Raw genomic sequence first — 21,977 nt, forward strand, 5'->3', positions numbered from 1 at the left:
TCTTTACTTCATACTTTGCAAACATTTTAATGATTATTTTTTTGGAGCATACACATTTGAAAATATCTGTTTACCTCAAACTGCAACTTGAGTTAAATAAATGTTTATAATATACAAAGAAAATACAGGGATAGCAGAGCTTTCTTTTTTCTTTTTTTTTTTATCTTTCTCTTTAGATGTGCCTTGCACACAGCCAGTGTTTTTGTCTCTATAGCTTCATTGTAAAACAAACACCAAAGGCTCTCTGACCTTTGACCTTTACAACTGGTCAGTAACAACCAGAGAACTGTCGCACACACACAAAAACAAAAAGCAATAAATGGGGGGAGGTGGGGATCCATGAACATTTCAGGGAGGAGGAAGTGAAAACAGAAGCTACGAGTCAAACCAGGCACCAAACTGAGAGCAGACAGGAGGAGGAGATCAGCACACACGCGCGCGCGCGCGCACACACACACACACACACACACACACACACACACACACACACACACACACACACACACACACACACACACACACACACGCAAGCCTGCAGCATCAAAGCTGGGAACAGACCAGCAGCAGCAGCTCAGGATGGTGAGGAAGAGGATGTTGCTGCTGATGATGAAGGAGGCGGTCAGAGAGGTGTGAAAGATGTGACAGCGTTTCTTTCATTTTGTTTCTGCAACATAAATCCTCCTCCTCCTGTAGCAGGAGGTCCGGCCGTCAGTCAGTCAGCTGGTTTGGATTGGCTGGCTGATCCGTCAGTCACAAGGCGAGACGGACAGATGACTTGAGAAGCATGCACAGTGTGGCAGCGGTGGTCAGTTGAGGTGGAAGCCTTTCTCCATGGTAGCGGCTAACAGGCGCTCCCTCATGATGTCCTCAGATGAGTACTCGGGCAGCTTCAGGTAGTGAACACAAGTGTTGACAGATGGGTAGCTGGAGTCTGTGGCATCCACCTACGGAGGCAACAGTCAGTCAGCTTACTGACTAAAACTACACACATTAACAAACTCAGTCATTCAGAGAGCCAGTTTACCTTCCTGACAATGGTGAGTCGGGGGTGAAGGTTGGCAAGACCACCAGGTGGCAGGGTGGAGCAGCCAGTGGTAAACTGCAGGAAGGCTTTACGCTCATCAGATGACATTCCACATAAGACTCGCACAAACCGCAAGAAGCCAGGGCTGAAGGAAGAGGAGAGGTTAAATACACGATGCCGTGGCTCAGTGTCTCCATTAGCATTCTCAATCATCCAGGAAAGTAAATCTCCAAAAGTTGATTCTGTTCATCTGGACGTAGCGTTACCATGACGCTACGTCCAGATGAACAGAATCAACTTTTGGTGTTTCCATTAGTGTTGATGTAACATGTCATACCTGTCTCTGGTGTAACCAAGCTTTGGTTCTGTGTAGTTGATGATGTCGTCAGCAGTCCAGGAAGGGGACTGGTTGCCACAGAGGATCATCTGCACCTCCTTATGGCTAAAAGAGCTTAGTTTCTCCATTGGAAACACTCGATTAAAACCCTCTGAGGAGAGTAAACATTTATGATATTAGATATCCAAGTATTCACTCTATTTTAGAAATAATCACAAATTTACTAAACTGCCAGGGAAAGGGAACCAAAAAAGTTTCTTGTCGCAATGGAATCAATTCTATTGTGACAATGAGTCGAGAGAACATAAGGGTCTAAAATGAGAGTCAATCTTTAGGGAAAAAAAAGTAAGGAGCTCAGATTAGAAACAGGTGTGAGAATAGACTGGCAGCTGTGTATTTTTCAAAATTTCATGTTGTTGCCAATAGCATCTCCTCCTGTTGGCCTCGGTAAAGCTCAAACTTTACCAAGACCAAGTCCAATTAGGCCGCGTCAAGGGCGTTCCCAGCATTAAAACAACTGCCTGTGAACACAGAGCACTACTTTCTTGCTTTATGTTGTCCACCTCTTTCCTCATTTAAACAGGAAACCATTTTATTTTGTGGTTGTTGTTTTTTTTCTGAAAAACTAGCAAAGAGGGCAAAACAGATTTCTCCACAGACAGGACACTGTAGAGAAGTAATGTGCCAGTTTTGCACATTTACCTCTGAAGGCCTCCATCTGTTTCTGGATGCCAGTGTGCATACAGAAGTCAAACATCAACTCCACGTACTCTTCTGCATTCTCCATGGACACCATCTATACACATAGAAAACACTCAGTGAACTCTTGTAAAATGTGCAAATTTACGTGAAGATATTTCCATCCACATAAGAAGCTTGCTCTGAGGCATTTTTACCTCATCGTCTCCATTTGGTTTGAGATCCACTGCAGAGAAACCATGAACCTTGGAGGATGGACAGAACTGAAAGTTTAACCTGCAGAGAAAAGTTCAAGTGGCTGTCAAACATCTGGTCCGTGTCATATGGGAAAACAAGTCAAAAATCGTAAACTTTCTGCTTTTGCTGTGCAAACTCTTTCACTGCAAATACTGAACTCAAGTATTCGACAGTCCTGACAGCATGTGTGCTTGTCAGCTGGAACTAGAACACAAGTTATTTACTGAGCTGCTCCTCTGCTCAGATGTTTTTGACCACAACAAAGATTGCCTAGTCAAATCTCGGTACCCAAATACTTCATAAGACTTTATTCTAACCCATGTGGTCTCACATGAAACAAGATTTTTCACATCTCAGTTTCTGGTGAAAACATTATTGTAAGAAAATAGTGCTGTTAAGTGAATGTCATTTTGTTTCAGTCCAGTTGTTTATTTTAAGCAAACAAATGCTAAACCTTTCCTGGTACCACTCATCTTCATCTTTTCCCAAATAACTATGTACCACTTTCTTTGCCATTTCATTTGTCTTTTTTGATTTTTAAATGAATTGCTAATGCTATTATTAGCTCTTGGTAAAGGGTAGCTCCAGCGTGCTGTGTATGCTGTGATTAGAGCAAGGAGAACCCCCTGAGGCTGATGAACAAAGCCAACACACAACAAAACTGCAGTTTCTTTAGGTACCACTTGAGGCTGGCTCCAAAAGGAAGTGAATCCCTTAGACTTGCAATGTTAAAATGAAAAATTTAGAGCATTAAAAACTATATCTACAGTCTGGTATCCCCAAAAGGACTATAGGCGTAACAGTAAAGACCAAGAGGACCGTGACACTGCGGCGTGCAGCTCGGATCTCAGCTGACCCTTCTCACCCTGGATACAGTCTGTTTGACCTGCTCCCCTCAGGCAGGAGGCTCCGGTCCATTCGCACCAGAACCTCTCGCCATAAGAACAGTTTCTTCCCCTCTGCTGTTGGACACATGAACAATAAACGTACGACTGTTCCCACCACTAACACATGACCCTACGCTGTGTTCACTGCATCATTCCATGTTTTGGCACTGATCACCACCTGCACTCAAGTGCTTTCTACGTAGCACTTTTAATTCTTATTCTCATGTATATATCTCATGTATATCTCATGCATATATCTTTCTACGTAGCACTTTTAATTCTTATTCTTACTTTTATTTTTTCATGTCTATTTAAGCGCAATTTATGACAGTATGTTTGCACTGAAGCACCGCAGCAATTTCCTAATGTTGTAAACCTGCTCAACATTTGGCAATAAAACCCATTCTGATTCTGATTCTGATAATAGCTGCTTTTTACTAACCTCTAGCCCTTCTAAGCAAACACTAAAGATGCAGATCGCGTTACCACAAGAGTAACACCTTCAGCACCTTTGTATGCGTCTTTTCTTACCCGAGGTCCTCGACACTGAGGGGAGGTCCAGAGCCCAGCGGGTTCTTCAGCATCAGGTCCTGCAGCCTAGTGTTCTTCTCATCCTCAGACAAACTCTTACTGGCCAGAATCTGCCTCCTCTTCACTGCCAGATCCTTCACTTCCTTCAGGAAACTCGCCCTGGAGGAGGCAGGAAGAGGAGCGAGAGGAAAAGAGCATCATGAGTCTGCTGTAGTGTAGTTATTCTATTGTTGACCTGCTTTCTCTCTGACTATCATTTCCTACTCGTTTAGTGCGTCTCTCTCCCCATTTGTGTTTCTGCTGCAGACCAGAACAGATCCTAGAATTTCACAAGTTTAAAATACATATTCTTTTTATGCTCTGCCTCCTTAACTTTGCATGTTAATTCTGTCTGAATGAGGTTTCAGTCATGCTTCACTTTAACAAAATTGAACCAAATGTTGTTAAACCACATCAGCTTGTGCAGATGATAACACAAGCCTTTTAGTGTTGGCAGACACTTTCCAAGTTTCTGTTGTTAGTGCTTTAAAATTAAGGCTGCTCAGATTTCAAGAAGTTTCAAAATGACCAAAACTCACATCTTATATTTCATGGTTTTCTTAGAACTTAACTTCAGCAGTACTACATGTCACAGGATGTGTTCAGGTTCAGCAGTGAGCTAGAGGGTGACCTGCTTGGGTAAAACATGAGCTTTCAGGCTGACTGTGAGAACGCTAAACATTAAAAACTGTCTCGAGACCTGTGTGGGTTGATAAGCTGGAAGTCGTCCCAGGTCAGGATACCGTGGTACCAAGCTGGAGGTTTTGGTTTTGGTGGGTCCATGATGAACTCAGATTTGGAATCCTCATCAAAGCTGCCCACTGAGTACGTCTCCTGGCTTTCCTCAGTCGATGCTTCAGACTGTACCTCAGACAGTAGCAGGAAGGGCTGCAGGTGGGGCCGCTCAGGGTCGTTACCCTGCGGTGAGCTTCGAGACTGGTATAGCAGCTTGCTCATGTTAGACTTGATGTCCCCCATGCAGAGCAGCTTAAAGAAGGGCTGTGATATTGGTAGGTCGACCAGCCGGTTGTCCTGAATGCACTTGGCCAAGAAGATGCCCAGGAAGTAGAAGAGTTTGGTGATTCGCTCCAGTTCCTCGCTATCCTGAGGGAACGGAGCTGGAAATAGACCACAGGAACGCTGCACATAGTAACCGGGAGGCTTCAGTCCACCACCCAGGTCCACCTGAGACAAACATAAGAGGGACATCTGTTAATTCTCATCTGTTACTTTAAAATGAGCTAAGGCACTGAAGATTCCTGCTGTGGCAGAGAGGAATCAAGGCTCTTTTGGGGGGTTTTCTCCTTAATTTTAAAACTTACTTTTTGTGGTACTTCTTACTAGAGATGGACCGATCCGATATTACGTATCGGTCCGATACTGACCTAAATTACTGGATCGGATATCGAAGAGAAATAAAAAAAAAAAAAGTAATCCGATCCATTAAATATCAAAAAAAGCACCTCACGAGTCCGGTGACGTAAGCGGTCAAGATGGCAGCTTGAATGGGGAAGCTCCGTCGCAGGGGCAGCTAATTTGCATTGGACTTAGAGCATTACGCTACACAGCACTTACAAAATATAACCTCAGGACAGTGGGAAGCTTGAAGACTCTTTGTGAAAGCTCAGAAATGCCGAGTCACCAACAAAAACTTACGCTTCGACGGCAAGAAGGCGCTAGCAAGGAAACCTCGGCGAAAGCTAATGTGCACCCGCCCTCACCTCCAATGTCGGATACTATTCAGACTGCTACAACTGAACAAATGGCCAAAGACATTGCAAGTATTTACGTGCTACTTAAGGAAACCTCCGAGACACAAGAGAGCAAGCTGAACGCTATCCAAACTGCTACGAGGGCAGTGGAGGCTAAGCTAGCGGATATGGCTACTCGAATAAGCAACACTGAGTCTCGTTTAGATTTCCTTGAGGATGCTAGCAGAGCGCTAAAGGAAAATCCTCCTGCTACTAGTGACGAGGTGAACGCTCTACGACAGAAATTAGACTACATCGAAAACAGAGGACGGAGGAACAACCTGCGCTTCGCCGGCTTTCCAGAAGGCTGCGAGGGATCGGACGCTCTAGCATTCGTGCGCAACGCGATCCCACAACTCCTGAAGGTCGACTTCCCGGGCGGGCTGGAGATTGACCGCGCACACCGCAGCCTGGTGAGACGCAAACCTGACGGTCATCCCCCGAGGGTCATCATCGCCCGATTTCTGCGGTTCCAGGACAGGGAACAGATCATGGAAGCTGCGCGGAGGCTGGGACAGCTGAACTGGAACGGCCACCGCATTATGATCTTCCCTGACTACTCCAAACTTGTCACGGACAAACGAGCGGCATTTAATCCCTGTAAACGGCTGCTGCACGAAAGGAAGATAAAGTTCTCCCTACTGTTCCCAGCAGTGCTGGTGCTGAAAATGACAGAGGGCAGACGTGAGTTTACTGACCCCAAAAAAGCCCAGGACTACATTCTGTCTTTACCTTGAGTTATTTACAGTCAGGGCTTGGATTTAAACACTACCCTTTTTTTTCTCTCTTTCTTTTCGCCCTAGCATTAATTAACACGCTATACACGCTATACTTTGCACCTCTTAACTGTTTAGTTTCAATATTATAGGGCTTCGCAGCTTTATTTGATTTATTCAGTTGTGCTACTTTTGAGAATACAACACAATCTGCTTGGTAGAGAAGCTCACTGAGACTGTTAAATTCCTCTTTTAGTAATTCAGTTGTCATGAAGCCCTTTTCAGTTTGTTAGGGGACAGTTCTAACCAACCTGCATAAAGGTCTGTTCAGTTAGCTAAGTCCCAGAATGACTGTTTTCCCTCATATTACGCCGACTTAATATGCTGCTGCTGCTGGCGACGGGTCCTGTTTATGACTGTTCGACTGGTTAGAGTCACGGACCATAAAGTTTATGTTTTGCTTTCTGGGGCTCATAGCCCACCTGAGGGTGACTAGTGTTCTCGGTTGCCCCAGACGTATCTGTTTAAATGTTTATCAGTTGTTATTTTTATTTACTTCCAAACCCCCCCCCATTTTTCTTACAGCCAGCCTTCCAAATATTGCCCACTCGGTACTGAACTCCTGGTTCTAATAATAAGTTACCCCACTGCTATGCGTCTGATACGTATTGCATGATGGCGAATAAGCAACAAAGGGCCCTTACTTTGATGACCTGGAATGTAAAAGGCCTTAACCATCCAATCAAAAAAAAGAAGATCATGACATTTATCAAATCAAAAAAAGTTGACATTGTCTTTCTTCAAGAGACTCACTTGTCTCCCCAAGAGTCAGATAAACTTTGCCGGGATTGGTTGGGTCAGGTATTTTTTTCGTGTGGCAGCAGTCAGAGTAGGGGTGTCGCAATTTTAATTCATAAGCAGTTACAGTTTAAATGCTCCCGGATGGTTAAGGATGAAGATGGGCGGACATTGCTACTCTTGGCTGAGATTCAAGGCCATAGGATGATTTTAAGCAATGTCTATGCACCAAACATGGACGACCCCACCTTCTTTGGAAACTTGGAATGCAAAATTAGTGATATGGGCGACTACCCAATCCTGATAGCAGGGGACTTCAATTTGGTCATGGATGATATACTGGATCGAAGCACTCCCTCACAGCGACACTCTAGATCAGCTTCGGTCGCTATAAAAATGTGTAGGACCTTGGGTTTGGTGGACATATGGAGAGTATTCAACCCATCCGCAAGAGATTACACCTTTTATTCTGCCCCCCACAACACTCTGTCAAGAATAGATTATTTTCTTGTGTCAAATTCTATCATGCCCTCAGCTCTATTGGTAGTATACACGTTTCTGACCACGCCCCGGTGCTCCTACATCTGAGCTCATTTGGTACCCCCCCCCCCCAAGTCTCCCAGATGGAGGCTAAACTCAAGCCTTTTACATGATCCCAACTTTTTCCACTCCTTGAGAGAGCAGATCAATTCTTATATAGAAATTAACCTCTCTACAGCTCCCAGTGCGGGTGTAGCATGGGAAGCTTTGAAAGCTTTTATTAGAGGGTTCATCATCCAGCATGCCTCATATAGGAAAAGAACTGCTCTGTCCAAGCAGATAGACCTGGAGAGGAAGATTGCCATAGCTGAAGCCGCTTTTAAGGCAGACATGAGCTCGGCAAATCTGACCCACCTAACTAGACTTAAATATGAGTTTAACTCAATTTTGACTCAGAAAATGGAGTTTTCTCTATTTCGGGCTAGGCAGAAATACTTCGAAGATGGAGATAAACCTGGCAAACTGCTTGCAAGATATATTAAACAAAAAGAAGCTCAGACTATCATAGCAGCAATTAGAGCACAGGATGGCACTATGGTGTCAAAACCCTCTGAAGTGAATGAAGCCTTCAGAGATTTCTATATGCAACTCTACTCCTCAGAAATACAAGCAAACTCTCAGGAAATTAACAGTTTTCTCTCCCCCCTCAACCTCCCAACTCTCTCTAGGACACAGGTGGACTCCCTGGACGCCCCAATTTCAAAGGAAGAGATCTTAAGGGTAATCAAAAATCTCCCAATTGACAAGGCCCCTGGGTTGGATGGGTTTACAGCAGAGTTTTACAGGAACTTTGCAGAGGAGCTCTCCCCTTTACTCCTGCAAATGTTTGAGGAAGCCCTGGATAAGGGCAGCCTGCCACCAACACTGTCAGAGGCACTTATTTCCCTTGTCTTAAAGAAAAACAAAGACCCGCTTGACTGTAAGAGTTACAGGCCAATAAGCTTGATCAATTGTGATTGCAAAATTTTAGCCAAGTTACTAGCAACCAGATTAGATAAGGTCATGACTTACTTAATACACCCCGACCAAGTTGGTTTTATTCGGACTCGCTGCTCTGCCGATAATATTAGACGCCTAATTGATATTATGTGGGCAACCCAGAATAAATCCCCTACGGGGGACGTTTCTCCAGCTATAGCCCTCTCCCTAGATGCAGAGAAAGCATTCGACAGGGTGGAGTGGCGTTTTCTATTTTGTGTAATGGAAGCATTTGGCTTTGGCCCAAAATTCATAAGGTGGGTCAAACTTCTCTACAACAATCCAAGAGCATCAATACTAACAAACCGTATTATATCACAGTCCTTCGACCTCCACAGGGGTACAAGACAGGGCTGCCCACTGAGTCCTCTGCTTTTTGCTTTAGAGCCTCTGGCAGCGACAATACGTAGAGACCCTGATTTTCCAGGTATCCAGGTCCACAATAATAACCACAAATTGATGCTCTATGCTGATGACGCCCTGGTCCTAATATCACAGCCAGAACGATCTCTACCTGCTCTCTTAAGAATTATTAACCAGTTCTCTAATATATCAGGATATAGAGTAAATTGGTCAAAGTCTGAAGCGCTCCCTCTGACAGCCTTCTGCCCCAAAACCCTGTTCCAGCCAGGGGATTTCAGCTGGCCTCAGACTGGTATTAAATACTTGGGCATTACATTCCCCCGTTTGTTACACAACATAGTCCAGGCTAATTTTGAACCTCTATTGGACAAGTTCAGAACCGACATAATTAGATGGTCCCCTTTGTTCCTCACCCTTTGGGGTAAAGTTAACATCATCAAAATGAATTGTGCTCCAAAATTTAATTACCTACTACAAACACTCCCGCTAAAAATCCCATCAAAATATTTCCATCAATTTGACAGATTATGCAACCAATTCATATGGAATAACAGACGCCCTAGAATAAAGCTTAAAAAGCTACAGCAACCAGTGGAGTCGGGTGGCCTGGGGGTCCCAAATCTACTATTTTACCATTATGCTTTCAGTCTGAGACACATGGTTCACTGGGCTCTCCCTCCAGAACGAGCCCCCCCATGGCTTAGTCTGGAGAGTACTTTGTGCTCACCACTCCCTCCGATGCACATTTTAACCACCAAGCTCCCACCAGATATACAAACCCACCCCATTCTTTCTTTCCTGCAGACGGTCTGGAAGAAGGTGGCCTTGCTACTAAATTTTAACTCCCACCTTCATACTGAGGCTTCCATATGGCTCAATCCCAAACTCTGCATTAATAAATCGCCGTTTTTCTGGAGACTGTGGGTCCAGAGAGGGATACTTGTTCTCGGAGACCTGTATTAGGGGAGGATTCTCAAGTCCTTCAACGACCTTAAAGCACAGTTTCAGTTGCCACAAAGTCAGTTTTGGAGGTACTTGCAGCTCCGGCACTTATTGCTCAAAACCTTTGGTTCCTCCTCCACACCACCTCCAAATATTGAATATCTCAGCTACATCAAAAAAATCTTTGGGGGGGGTCGTGAAGTCTCTAAATATTACTCAATGCTTGTTACGGGCACGAGTAAAGGACTACCTGCCCTCCGGTTAGCTTGGGAATCTGACCTTGGTGTGGCTTTTACAGATCAGGAATGGACTGCAATTTTGCAGAATAGTAAAAAGGTGTCCAGGGAACTTAGAACGAGACTAATCCAATTCAAATTACTACACCGAATTTACTGGTCGCCACACAGACTGTATAGGGCGAACCTCATTCAGTCCCCTGAATGCTGGAGATGTCAGACTGGGGTAGGCACATTGACCCATATGATTTGGAGCTGTCCTAAAACCCAAATCTTTTGGACTGAGATACATGACTTTATCAAATCAACCATACGATGGGATATTCCTTTTTCACCAAGACTATTTGTTTTGGGAGACCCATCACTCCTTAACTATGCTCCACCTAAGGCTGCTGAGTGGGTACAGACTGCATTGATGCTGGGGCGTAAACTCATTATCTCCCAGTGGAAGGCCCCCTCCACCCCACCTGTCTCTGTATGGCATATTCAACTAGGGAGACTCGCTGCACTAGAACAACTCTCATACAGGCTCCTGAATAAAGTGGAGAGTTTCCATCTGAAGTGGGATCCATATCTGTCCAGAATAAAACGAACAGACTAGACCTTAGAGTGCGATAGTCATTGGAATTCTGATGAAGCACTCTCAGGGATGTCAGAGTGTGGCATGCAGTAAGACCCACATAGTCAAAGGCTGGCTGTGTTTGTTTGTTTCTTTCTTTTGTGTTGTTTGTTTGTTTCTTTCTTTTGTGTTGTTTGTTTGTTTCTTTCTTTTGTGTTGTTTGTTTGTTTCTTTCTTTTGTGTTGTTTGTTTGTTTCTTTCTTTTGTGTTGTTTGTTTGTTTCTTTCTTTTGTGTTGTTTGTTTGTTTCTTTCTTTTGTGTTGTTTGTTTGTTTCTTTCTTTTGTGTTGTTTGTTTCTTTCTTTTGTGTTGTTTGTTTCTTTCTTTTGTGTTGTTTGTTTGTTTGTTTGTTTCTTTTGAGTTGTTTGTTTGTTTCTTTTGAGTTGTTTGTTTGTTTCTTTTGAGTTGTTTGTTTGTTTCTTTTGAGTTGTTTGTTTGTTTCTTTTGAGTTGTTTGTTTGTTTCTTTTGAGTTGTTTGTTTGTTTCTTTTGAGTTGTTTGTTTGTTTCTTTTGAGTTGTTTGTTTGTTTCTTTTGAGTTGTTTGTTTGTTTCTTTTGAGTTGTTTGTTTGTTTCTTTTGAGTTGTTTGTTTGTTTCTTTTGAGTTGTTTGTTTGTTTCTTTTGTGTTGTTTGTTTGTTTCTTTTGTGTTGTTTGTTTGTTTCTTTTGTGTTGTTTGTTTGTTTCTTTTGTGTTGTTTGTTTGTTTCTTTTGTGTTGTTTGTTTGTTTGTTTCTTTTGTGTTGTTTGTTTGTTTCTTTTGTGTTGTTTGTTTGTTTCTTTTGTGTTGTTTGTTTGTTTCTTTTGTGTTGTTTGTTTGTTTCTTTTGTGTTGTTTGTTTGTTTCTTTTGTGTTGTTTGTTTGTTTGTTTGTTGTTGTTTTTCTTTCCATGCTTTTGTTTATCTCTTGCTTTGTTTGCCCCCCCTCATTTTGGTTTGGTATTCTCTACTGTTCTGCTGCTATGCTGATGTTTTGTTTTATGTGATGTAATCTGTCTCCGCAGTGGACTGTAGTGTTCTAAAAGTACAATAAAATATTAATCACAAAAAAAAAAAAAAGCACCTCACAAAACTTGCGACATGGCATAACTCGGCTCATAACCGTAGCACGTTGGAGCAGTATGCATCACGTGATAGAGCGGCTGTGGCGTGCGAGACCTGTCGGCGGTCTGGTTGAGTATTTGGAGCCTCGCTACCAAACCGGCATTTTATCTCCAAGGAAGTGATCCCAGAGAGAAGTAAAGCAAGTGTGTAAGTTCATCTCTGAATGTTTGTAAAGCATTCCAGTGTTAAGCTTAACAACCGATATATGGAGCGCCTGCCTCTTCTCTCCCCCTCCCTCTCCTGCTGCTACTTCAAACGTGAAACTGATTAATGATCAGCTGATCGGCTTTTCTGTCACGAGTCCGTTTCTCTTGTTTGTTTATCGCCCACTTTGCACCAGAAAGAGGAAACCAGCAGCTGAACAACAGCAGCACGTTTAAACCTGATAAGCTGTTGTTAGAATTTATTTAATATTACTTTCTACACCAGGATCCTTTTCTACGTTTAAAATGTCGAGCTCAATAAATAATTATCTGAATCTGACACCCAAAGTTTTAATCTGATGTAAAAAGTATAGAAGTCCATTACTGTATATATTAACTATTAAGTCTAATATACCCTAGTAAGCTGTAGTACTTTTTCCTTTGGGAAGGGGTACCATCTGTGCAGTCTGCAGTTCTGTTGAAGAAAGATGTTGAATCTATTTAATTATTCTTGAAAAATAATTGATTTCTGTGCATTTTTTTCACACTGTATCAAATTAACGTTGATTACGTCGATTAGGCATCATGAGGTGGAGGGTGGTTCCCTATTTTTTTTTTTTGCTGGGAGTTTGCAACCCTATTAGTTAGGTTGCTTACTCTTTAAAATACCAGAATAGGGAGGATGGAGCAGGTTTAAGTTTATTAGATTGATCAGTATTGCTGAACTATGAAATATTTTGGGTGCAGTGTATTTTTTTGCATACAGGTATAACAGAATAGCTTTAGTGTTGCTGCATTTTGTATAAGCTCAAACTGAAGTTTAAAAAAAACAACAAGATATTATAAAAACAGTTTTATTGATTAGAAACACGCTATATCGGATTCATATCGGTATCGGCCGATATCCAAATTTATGATATCCGTATTGGACATAAAAAAGTGGTATCGTGCCATCTCTACTTCTTACATAAAAAAAGCATCATCACTGTCACCGTTTGATAAAGTTATCCCTATTTTTAAACTTACATTATTTTTCCTTGCTTAATGACCACTGGCTTTTAATGCCACCTTCAAATTTGATCACAGCTACTAAGACAGACTAGTACTGACATTACAACATTTAAATATATAACACTAATGCTACTGCTACTACTACTACTACTACTAATAATAATAATAACAGCAACAATAACAACCCTTTTCTATTATTATTTTGCCATACTAACCTCATTGTTTGATCCTCATTTTAATGTCTCCTAATATGACAGAATGGGATTCTTCACCAATTTTACTTTTAAACCTGTCACTTTGTGAACGTGGTAATACTGACCTGTCGTGACTCATCGTCAGGGAAGTCATCATCACACAGCCAGATTCCCAGTGACGTTTTCTGAAACTCTGCAGCCACCAGAGCATAAAACTCCAGAGTTGGACCGAGACCCGTTCCCTCCTCACCCTGAAACTCCACCTGGAAACACACACAGACACACTTAGCCTGGCATGCCACGGACCGATAATTGTAATGCATGTTGCAAATCTAGCAGTAGACACAGAAGGTTTTCTTTTGTGATTTGTTAAAAACAAACCACCTCTCACCTCTAGCACAGACTTTTGGTCAGCATGGATGTGCATGACAGACTCAGCCCATTCCATCATAGTCTCTCCTCTGGGGACTTTCACTCGTTCATGTTTCAGTCGACCCACCCTGAAGTCACCAGGATCGTCCCGCCGCACTGTGGTGGACGGCCGAGAACGCTCCATGGTTGCCTCTCGACGGTTCTGGAGCCACACAATTGCCCTGCAGACAGAGTGGGGTCAGAGGCCAGAGTGTTGGAAGTACACCAACAGGACGTGGTCTTCAAGGTTAAACTTTAAAAAGGCCAAATTCAAATGTCGATAACGGGACTTTCTACTGTCTTTGAAGACCAAAATGCTAAATCTGAAAACATCATTTTATGACTGACAAAGAGTCACATTTAAATCGATAACAAAAGAAATTGTTGTCGATTTTATTTTATTTTATTATTTTACTTTACAATTTTTATGTTATAAGCACAAAGGAGCACATTTTTAAGTTGTGTTGTGAGGGTCTCTCCCTTGTAATATCAAGTGTCTTTAGGGAACTACTGCTATGGACTGGAGCTATACAAATAAAACTGAGCTGAGATGCCTCAAGTTATGTGTGGTATGTTTGTTTACTCCTGTATCACACTCACCTGGAGGCTCCAAAAGCAGTGCAGGTAAAATAGAGCTGTCGGGTCTCAAAAGGGATGAGGAAAGGACACTTGGAGGTGAGTTGTTCACACCAGTCGGGCAGCGCTCCACTTGCAAGGGCTAGAGGCTCCTGGGAAACCAAAACATTCAATTAAAACCTGACATCGTTAACTAATGAACTATAGCACTCACTGGAGCTTGTATTGCATTTAGGGTTTTTTCCACCATAATTGTCTGAGGTTTCAGCAGGTTACACATTTTAATCACTATACTGAAACCTGGTGTTGCACATTGTGCACTACAACACATTATGTTAACAGAAAATGGAGTTGTGATTTTTGACAATATTGAAAGGCCAACTTTTTAGAGACTTTCAAGAAGTCTTTTTTTAAGAAAGTCTTGAAATTTTCAGATTGATGAAATGACAAAAATGGAACAAACTGACCTCAATCTGTTGCAGGATCTTTGTAGTGATTTTTTTGCTGGTGAAATCTTCAGGAGATGCATTGAACTGAAGCTCATCTATATCTGCAAACACAATTTCAAGATTTTGAAATGAGAGCCCCATTCCCCCCTCAAACCTCCAAGTTAAGTCCCCATTTTTAACAAATACAACCATGCAAACATTTCAACATAAGCAACTATTTTAACCTTTTCCTTGAAGCTAGTTTATCGTACCATGGTATTGCCCCTTTCTAAAGATATTTTATAAAGGGGAGACGGCAGACTGCAAACCTACACATACCCGTCCAGTACCCTGGAAACCTGAAAGCACATAACTTGAATACCACTGGTTGACTAGCCGACCAGAATAGGGAAGGGAGCAACAGTAGAGTTTACCATGAAGGAAAAAAACCACACATCTTGAAACTTAAAAAAAAAAAAATACATAAAATAATGTGGGTGGAAAAATACATTATGGAAAGTACAGAGAGTGGTTGCACACACTTTTCATGTTTTTAAACAATTGGTTTTCACTTCAAGTAGGGACTAATAAGTGTATACTTCTGCCTACTCCTTTTCAAACAAAAGAATGGAATGATATTTTATAATGATTGTGAAGTAAGTAAGTAAGTAAAATTTATTTATATAGCACATTTCACAGATTAAAAATAAATAAAAAAAATCACAAAGTGCTTTACAATAAGATCAGACATACAAGTTAAAATTAATTAAAAGCCCGTTTGTATAAAACTGTCTTCAGCTGCTTTTTAAAGGAGTCAGTAGAGTCTAGACAGCGTAAAGACAACGGCAGAGAGTTCCACAGCCTAGGTGCCTGAAAAGCTCGATCCCCACGTGTTTTAAACCTAGTACGTGGGACTACCAGTAGCCTCTGACTTGAAGACCTAAGTGCTCGGGATGAAGCATGAGGTTTCAACAGGTCAGAGATGTACTGGGGAGCTTCACCGCGCAGAGCTCTAAAAGTTACAACTAAAATTTTAAAATGAACCCTAAAATTTACAGGCAACCAATGAAGAGAAGCCAAAACTGGAGTAATGTGTGACCTCTTGTTTGTACCAGTTAAAAGTCTTGCCGCTGCATTCTGTACAGACTGAAGGCGATCCAGAGCTGATTTGTTGAGACACGTAAAAAGACCGTTACAAAAATCCAAACGAGAAGAGATAAAAGCATGAATAATCATCTCAAGTTCTGCCTTTGACACCAGTAGCCTGAGTTTAGAAATGTTTCTTAGATGATAAAAACAGTTCCGGACAAGTTGTTTAGAGTGTTTCTCAAGAGACATTGAACTGTAAAATATAACACCTATGTTTCTGAGACTCGACTGAAATGAAGGGTCTAAAAAACTAATATGCTGCCTAATTTCTGAGAGCATGTGATCAGGTGCAATAATCAAAGTTTCTGTTTTATCTGCATTTAACTGAAGGAAATTGTCATTTAACCATTGTTTGATTTCTGACAGACAATTATTTTAAACAAGATAATTTAAACTACTCAGAAGCTTTGAAAGAACAGTACAACTGAATGTCATCAGCATAGAGATGATAAGAAATATTACTGTAACGTCTGATAATGTGGCCTAGAGGGAGTACATACAGCAAAACGAGAATAGGACCTAAAACAGATCCTTGAGGTACCCCAGAAGGCAGAACTGATGTTTCCGACAGCACATGATTTATACAGACAGTAAAGGATCTCTCAGATAGATACGACATAAACCATTTTAAAACAACACCAGTAATCCCAAACAAGTCCTTCAGCCTATTTATCATGATGCTGTGATCAACAGTATCAAAAGCAGAGCTGAGATCCAACATAACCAGAACAGTGTACTCTCCAGAGTCTGCTGCCATCAGAATGTCACTAGACACTTTAAGCAAAGCAGTTTCAGTAGAGTGCAATTTGCGGAAACCAGACTGGAAAATGTCCAGAACATTGTTCTTTTCCAAAAAGTTGTTCTGCAACTGTTTTTTCCAAGATCTTTGACACCAATGGTAGTTTTGATATTGGCCTGTAACTGCTTGGAAGAGATGGGTCCAAATGTGGTTTCTTTAATATTGGTTCAACAATAGCTTGTTTAAAATAGCTGGGAACTGAGCCAGTATAAAGAGAAGTATTAATTATTTCCAGAATACAGGGGCCAATAGAATCAAACACACTAATGAAAAATGATGGAGGAAGTACATCAAGGTGGCTTGAAGTCAGTTTCATTCGACCAAGCAGAGCACTGATGACCTGTAAGGTAACAGGAGTAAAAGAGGACCAGGTATCAGAGGTAAGCAATGTGTCAGTGTGATACTGAGAGGATGATGGAAAAATATTAGACCTGACAGCAGCGATCTTATTAACAAAATAGTTTAAAAAGTCATTACAATCAGATTTAGTATAGACTGGTACATGAGGAATATCAGGAGAGACAATGTTTTTAATTGTATCAAACAATACTCTGGGATTTTTCTTTTTTGAAGCTATTAGATTAGCAAAATATTCCGTTCTGGCATTTTTTATCATGTTGTTAAGTGAGAAAATTGATTCCTTGAGATGTACCCTATGGACCTCAAGCTTGGAAGCCTTCCATAAACGTTCTAATTTGCGACAATATCTCCTAAAATTTCGAATACTTTCATTTATCCAAGGACAGAAATTTGAAGAATGGACAACATTTAGTTTCAGAGGTGCCACCATAGTATCTAAAATAGATTTACATTGATTGTTAAAAGACAAAATAAGTGAATCCTAGGGGTGCAACGATACACAAAATTCACGGTTCGGTTCGGTTCGATACTTTGGTGTCACGGTTCGATATTTTTTCGATACAAAAAAAATGTTCATGCATTTTTAATTTGTCATTTATTAAAATTATAAATATATATTTTAACTCAAAAGTACAGTTTTTAAATTTAACCCTAACCCTTGTGCGTGTTTTTTATTTTGACAGCGAATGCGCACCTGCGGACCACTTATGTGCAGCCCTGGTTATTTAGCTCGTCATATTGCAGCCACAGAAATTCTTTTGTCCATGAAACCATAAAGCTGCACTTTCTTTTTGCCTTATAGTCTGATTTGTCATAACTTCTCCGTTTTGTGGTAAGCTTTTCTTTGGCTGTCACTTCTTCACCCTGACCTGTCTTATTTGGCTCAGCAGAACTGAATGCTTTTACACGCTCACTCACATAAGCTCAGCGATTCTCTGCGCGATCAACCTCTCACATGTTTAAGCTTGCTGCGGGAGATTTCACTTGTCATGTTTGCATAGTAAGCTAACGATTAATAAGACTATGTCAGAGGAATTGGTGCACAAATTATCATCACTCACAGATCAGTGCTGTCGCTCTCTATACACAGTTCGCACGATTGCAAAGTGAAAGCAAAAACACAAGCGCAAATTCAAACGCGACTTCAATATGTCACATATTGACAGTGGCTCACCGATGCCAATGACATAATTACCCAGCTACATTTCTGAAAGAATGCAAAAGCATTGACATATATTTTTCCTACAATAGCCCGACGGGCAGGGAAGAGATAGATTTTGGTAGCCCGACTGAAAAAATCGCTAGCTCCGGGACGTCGGGCTAGCGATATTGCAAGCCCTGTATCTGATTGAGGAATCACTCATCTTTGGAAAAGAGAGTTTATTACAGAGAAATGGCTCTTTCCAAAATAAAAGCTATACTATCCGCTTCTTCTGGGCTATATTCTCAGCAGCATAAGGAGAATCATGTGCTAACAGCTGTCTAAATGGCTCGGCTAAAGTTAGTAGCATGCTTGCTTTTTTTTGTCTGCTTCCACTTGTCTTTGCACTAGGATGATGTCAGCGTAAATGTGCAGTCATATTCGTTGTGTTCCCACTAGTGCTTTCAGGTTAATCTCGTTGAAATGACCTTAACGCCACAACACGGCAAATCTCCGTTAACGAGCTACCGCCGATCGCTCTGTGCATGGGGCTAGACGGCAAACACGTTAACGAGCTAACTGCGCTAACACACTAGTTCACACCAATGTAATTGAGCATTGCATGGCACATCCAACATACTGTTTTACTTTAGTCCATGACTCGCTTACCTTCAGGGTCATACGTCACATGAAAACCAAAATAATTCCAAACGCCAGATCTGAATGTTGCAAGTAGAGCTTAACTTCTGTCTCGCTAGCTTGCCCTGCGCTCTTCCTTCTGACTATGCTGTCTGTGTTGAGCGCTCAGTGGATCTGCGCTCGACAGTGCAGCCTAGGCGGAGTAGTCGAACACAGATTCACTGAGCGCTCACACAGACAGCATCGTCAGAAGGAAAATTGATAAAATAAATTACAAATGTTGTATTGTTCGATACATATGCGTACCGAACCGAAAGCACTGTATCGAACGGTTCAATATCGATACGAATATCGTTGCACCCCTAGTGAATCCATATCATTTTGAGCCATGCGAGGGACAAACATGGCAGAAAACCTTCTAGCAGCATCCTGGTTTATAATCCGCCTTTGGATCATCAATTTAGGAGGTGAAGGATCTACGTAAAATGACAAATTAAAGAATATACAACTATGGTCACTCACAATCTTCCACACATACATCTTGTATATTTAAACCCAGGGAGAAAACAAGATCAAGAGTGTGGCCCTTTGTATGTGTGGGGCCAGAAACATGCTGCTTAAAGTTAAAAGACTCAGTGATAGTGATGAGCTCAGCAGCAGTGTTACAGGAAGCGTCATCAATATGAAGGTTTAAGTCTCCCAATATTACAACCTTCTCCAGTTTAATGATCGATGTCAGAAGGTCGTTAAATTCAGTTAGAAAGACCCCAGCAGGTCCAGGAGGTCGATAGATTAAAATACAGTAAAAGGTTTTCAGAGAACCGACCTTCATCATCTGTGACTCAAATGAAGAAAAGAAGTCCGAGGTCACCAGTTTGCATATGAGTTTGTCCTGGTAAACAGCAGCAAGTCCTCCACCACGTCCTAAAAGACGCGGAGTTCCAATGACAGAACAGCCAGACGGGCAGATTTCATTCAAGTGGATATAATCCTTATTTTGCTGCCAAGTCTCAGTCAGACACATAAAATCTAGAGACTCTTTAATAAAAAGATCATTTAGAATAAATGATTTGTTCGTTATAGAGCGACGTTAAGCAGGGCGAACCGAATTGATGACGGTTTTATCTGCGGAATCTACAGCTGACTGCAACGGTACTTGAATTAAAACACCTGTGCAAACCTGTGGACCTGCCGGGCAGGGCGGCGACTCCAGAGTTGGGAAAAACCTTGATCAATAAGCAGATGTAGCTGTCACCAGCAAAACGGAAAATGGATGACGGACACAGAGTGAGCAAACTGCTTTCGAGCCATGGGGCTCGGGTCCCAGGCGGCGGCGTAACATCCCCAACAAACGACAGGAGAGGAACTGGTCGCAGGCACCGAGAGTCACCCCACAGCCAAGCAGCTAGCCTCCGGTACCTTCTCCGTTCACCTGGACGCCGGCCCTCGTTCCCCTTTTTCGTCTCTTGAGGGTGTAAATGCCGCGGGTTGTGCACAGTAGCACGCAGTCAGGTGCGGAACACTCCAGAGGAGGAGGAAAAGTTTTTCTGTAGCTGTCCCAGCTGTCACAGTAGATCTCCATTGAGTCTTTGATGTTTAACAGTGTATCCCGATCATAAATTAAAGCACCAGGAGAAACGTCAGAATACAAAAGAGCAAAAAGTGTCTCTTGACACACCAGGCGTGTTTGAAATAAAAATGAACTGAACTGAACTCTTTGTATGTTAACCAACTCTTCTCCATGGCTGGTTGATCGACCAACAAGAGCACAAGTAAGAGTGGCCCACACAGTACCATATGCTTTATATCCTTTATATCCTCGATCTGGCAACAGACATGATGTTTGTAGCTCTCTACAGCCAGTGCATTGCCAATGGAGAATCATGCACAGTAGCCTCTGCTGACCACCATTAATTAGCAGGAGGATTTATAGCTGATATTGACAAACATTGGCTCTGTTGACATATTTATTGGCAATCAGTATTTTCTGATGTTTACGCACTGTGCTAAAGAAAAAGGTCAAAGAGCTAAAAGACAGTTACACTTTTTTTTTTAAATGAAGATTTTTGTTTTTCTTTGGGATAAAGTTGTCACATACTGTCACATATTCTCATTGTGTCATGCACTCTACAGTCATTTAAATAACATTTTTCTAATTCTACTCACCACTTAAAACACTTGTCATATTTTAACCATACATTGATACAATACTTGATAGTGGATATCACACTAAGTTTGCACTTAGGGGCTGACAGATTATAGTGGCTGATGTCAGATCACGCTGTGTTGTATTACTTGCTTTCTGCCATGCATGTGGAACAGACATAGTACAATACCCATAGTACGAGGATTGTACACCGTCACGTTTCCGTATTCCGTAGAAGCGTATTCACACCTGATGACCTGTGATGAGATATGTACAGCCTTGTCTGCACCCATACACCTCTGTCATCACAGTATTCCATCAGTTCTTACGTTGTCACTTCTCTAAGAAGTCCTCTGCCAAGTCAGGCTAGATCACTGCTGCTAGTTAGCTCTTTTGTCTGTTGGATTAAAGCTAAGCTTAATTGTCCACGTTGTTCTTAGCCACCACTAGCTGGCATGTGGATTTCCCACTGAGTTCTAATTCGGCTTTTTTCTCCAGCATTTTTGCTTTGTGTTTTGGTTTGACTACCAAACCAAAGTGAGCAAAGCAACAAATTCTCATTTGCCTAAGGATTGTCCAACGCACCGTTCTCATTACCCAATTTCATTCCAAATCAGGTACTACATATAATCATTAATGTGGTTAAAGTGGAAATGTTGAATAACTGTTTTGTTTTCATATATTTTATAGTCCCAAAAGTCCCCAAAAATGCTACAGATTTAAGGAAAATGCGCATGTACATAGACCCAGTAGCATAAAAGCAGTGTGTTCCAGTGTGCAACTGAGTGTTTTCGTACCTTCCTGCACGTGCGCGTGTTAGCAGCCGAGTCTCCTTCCGATGATGTAGAGGATCCGCAGTAGTTGCAGGACATCCTCCACTCCACAGGCATTCTGGCTGCATCCTGCCTTCGCCTGCGCAACCTCCCTGGCACCGCCCAGAATCTCACTGCTCTGATTGGCTGAAACTGACTGGGGCTCATGCCACCAGAAACGGCCCCCGACTCCAATGCTGTGTTCACAAAACTCCTGTGAAGAGGAACAGATCCGAGGTCAATGAAGAGACATCAGACATCCGTCAGACATAAAGAGAAAACTTGGACAGACTCACCATCTTTCCACTCTCCTTCTCTTTATCAGAGTCTTTCAGCTCTCTGTACATTATCCTGCATTAAAAACAGAAGTCAA

At 41.9% G+C, this 21,977-nt stretch overlaps 2 protein-coding genes across 2 annotated transcripts; both read right to left on the minus strand.

The window, feature by feature from the left end:
* Positions 1–502: 502 nt before the first annotated feature.
* On the minus strand, positions 503–15,201 carry LOC120740053 (E3 ubiquitin-protein ligase HECTD1-like). Its single transcript, XM_040042140.1, has 11 exons — positions 14,598–15,201; positions 14,155–14,282; positions 13,535–13,736; positions 13,269–13,406; positions 4,455–4,939; positions 3,716–3,874; positions 2,258–2,336; positions 2,064–2,157; positions 1,362–1,512; positions 1,025–1,169; positions 503–944 (listed from the first exon to the last, which is right to left on the minus strand). Exons 1-11 carry the CDS (start codon positions 14,769–14,771, stop codon positions 807–809), a joined length of 1,893 nt encoding a protein of 630 aa, XP_039898074.1. The 5' UTR covers positions 14,772–15,201; the 3' UTR covers positions 503–806.
* A 123-nt stretch (positions 15,202–15,324) lies between these two features.
* LOC120740055 lies at positions 15,325–19,179 on the minus strand. Its single transcript, XM_040042141.1, has 2 exons — positions 19,019–19,179; positions 15,325–17,347 (listed from the first exon to the last, which is right to left on the minus strand). Exons 1-2 carry the CDS (start codon positions 19,100–19,102, stop codon positions 16,499–16,501), a joined length of 933 nt encoding a protein of 310 aa, XP_039898075.1. The 5' UTR covers positions 19,103–19,179; the 3' UTR covers positions 15,325–16,498.
* Positions 19,180–21,977: the final 2,798 nt, after the last annotated feature.

Source organism: Simochromis diagramma, unplaced genomic scaffold (assembly GCF_900408965.1).
Source record: "Simochromis diagramma unplaced genomic scaffold, fSimDia1.1 OVJJ01000304.1, whole genome shotgun sequence".
NCBI classification, from domain to species: Eukaryota; Metazoa; Chordata; class Actinopteri; order Cichliformes; family Cichlidae; genus Simochromis; species Simochromis diagramma.

Coding starts and splice junctions, on each gene's coding strand:
- LOC120740053 (XM_040042140.1), bottom strand. CDS start 14,771: ATGGTTGTATTTGTTAAAAATGGGGACTTAACTTGGAGGTTTGAGGGG. Junction 2,337..3,715: donor CTCAGTGTCGAGGACCTCGG/GTAAGAAAAGAC, acceptor TTTTCTCTGCAG/GTTAAACTTTCAGTTCTGTC. Junction 1,170..1,361: donor CTTGGTTACACCAGAGACAG/GTATGACATGTT, acceptor CTCTTCCTTCAG/CCCTGGCTTCTTGCGGTTTG.
- LOC120740055 (XM_040042141.1), bottom strand. CDS start 19,102: ATGATCCAAAGGCGGATTATAAACCAGGATGCTGCTAGAAGGTTTTCT. Junction 17,348..19,018: donor GCATGGCTCAAAATGATATG/GATTCACTAGGG, acceptor TTGCACCCCTAG/GATTCACTTATTTTGTCTTT.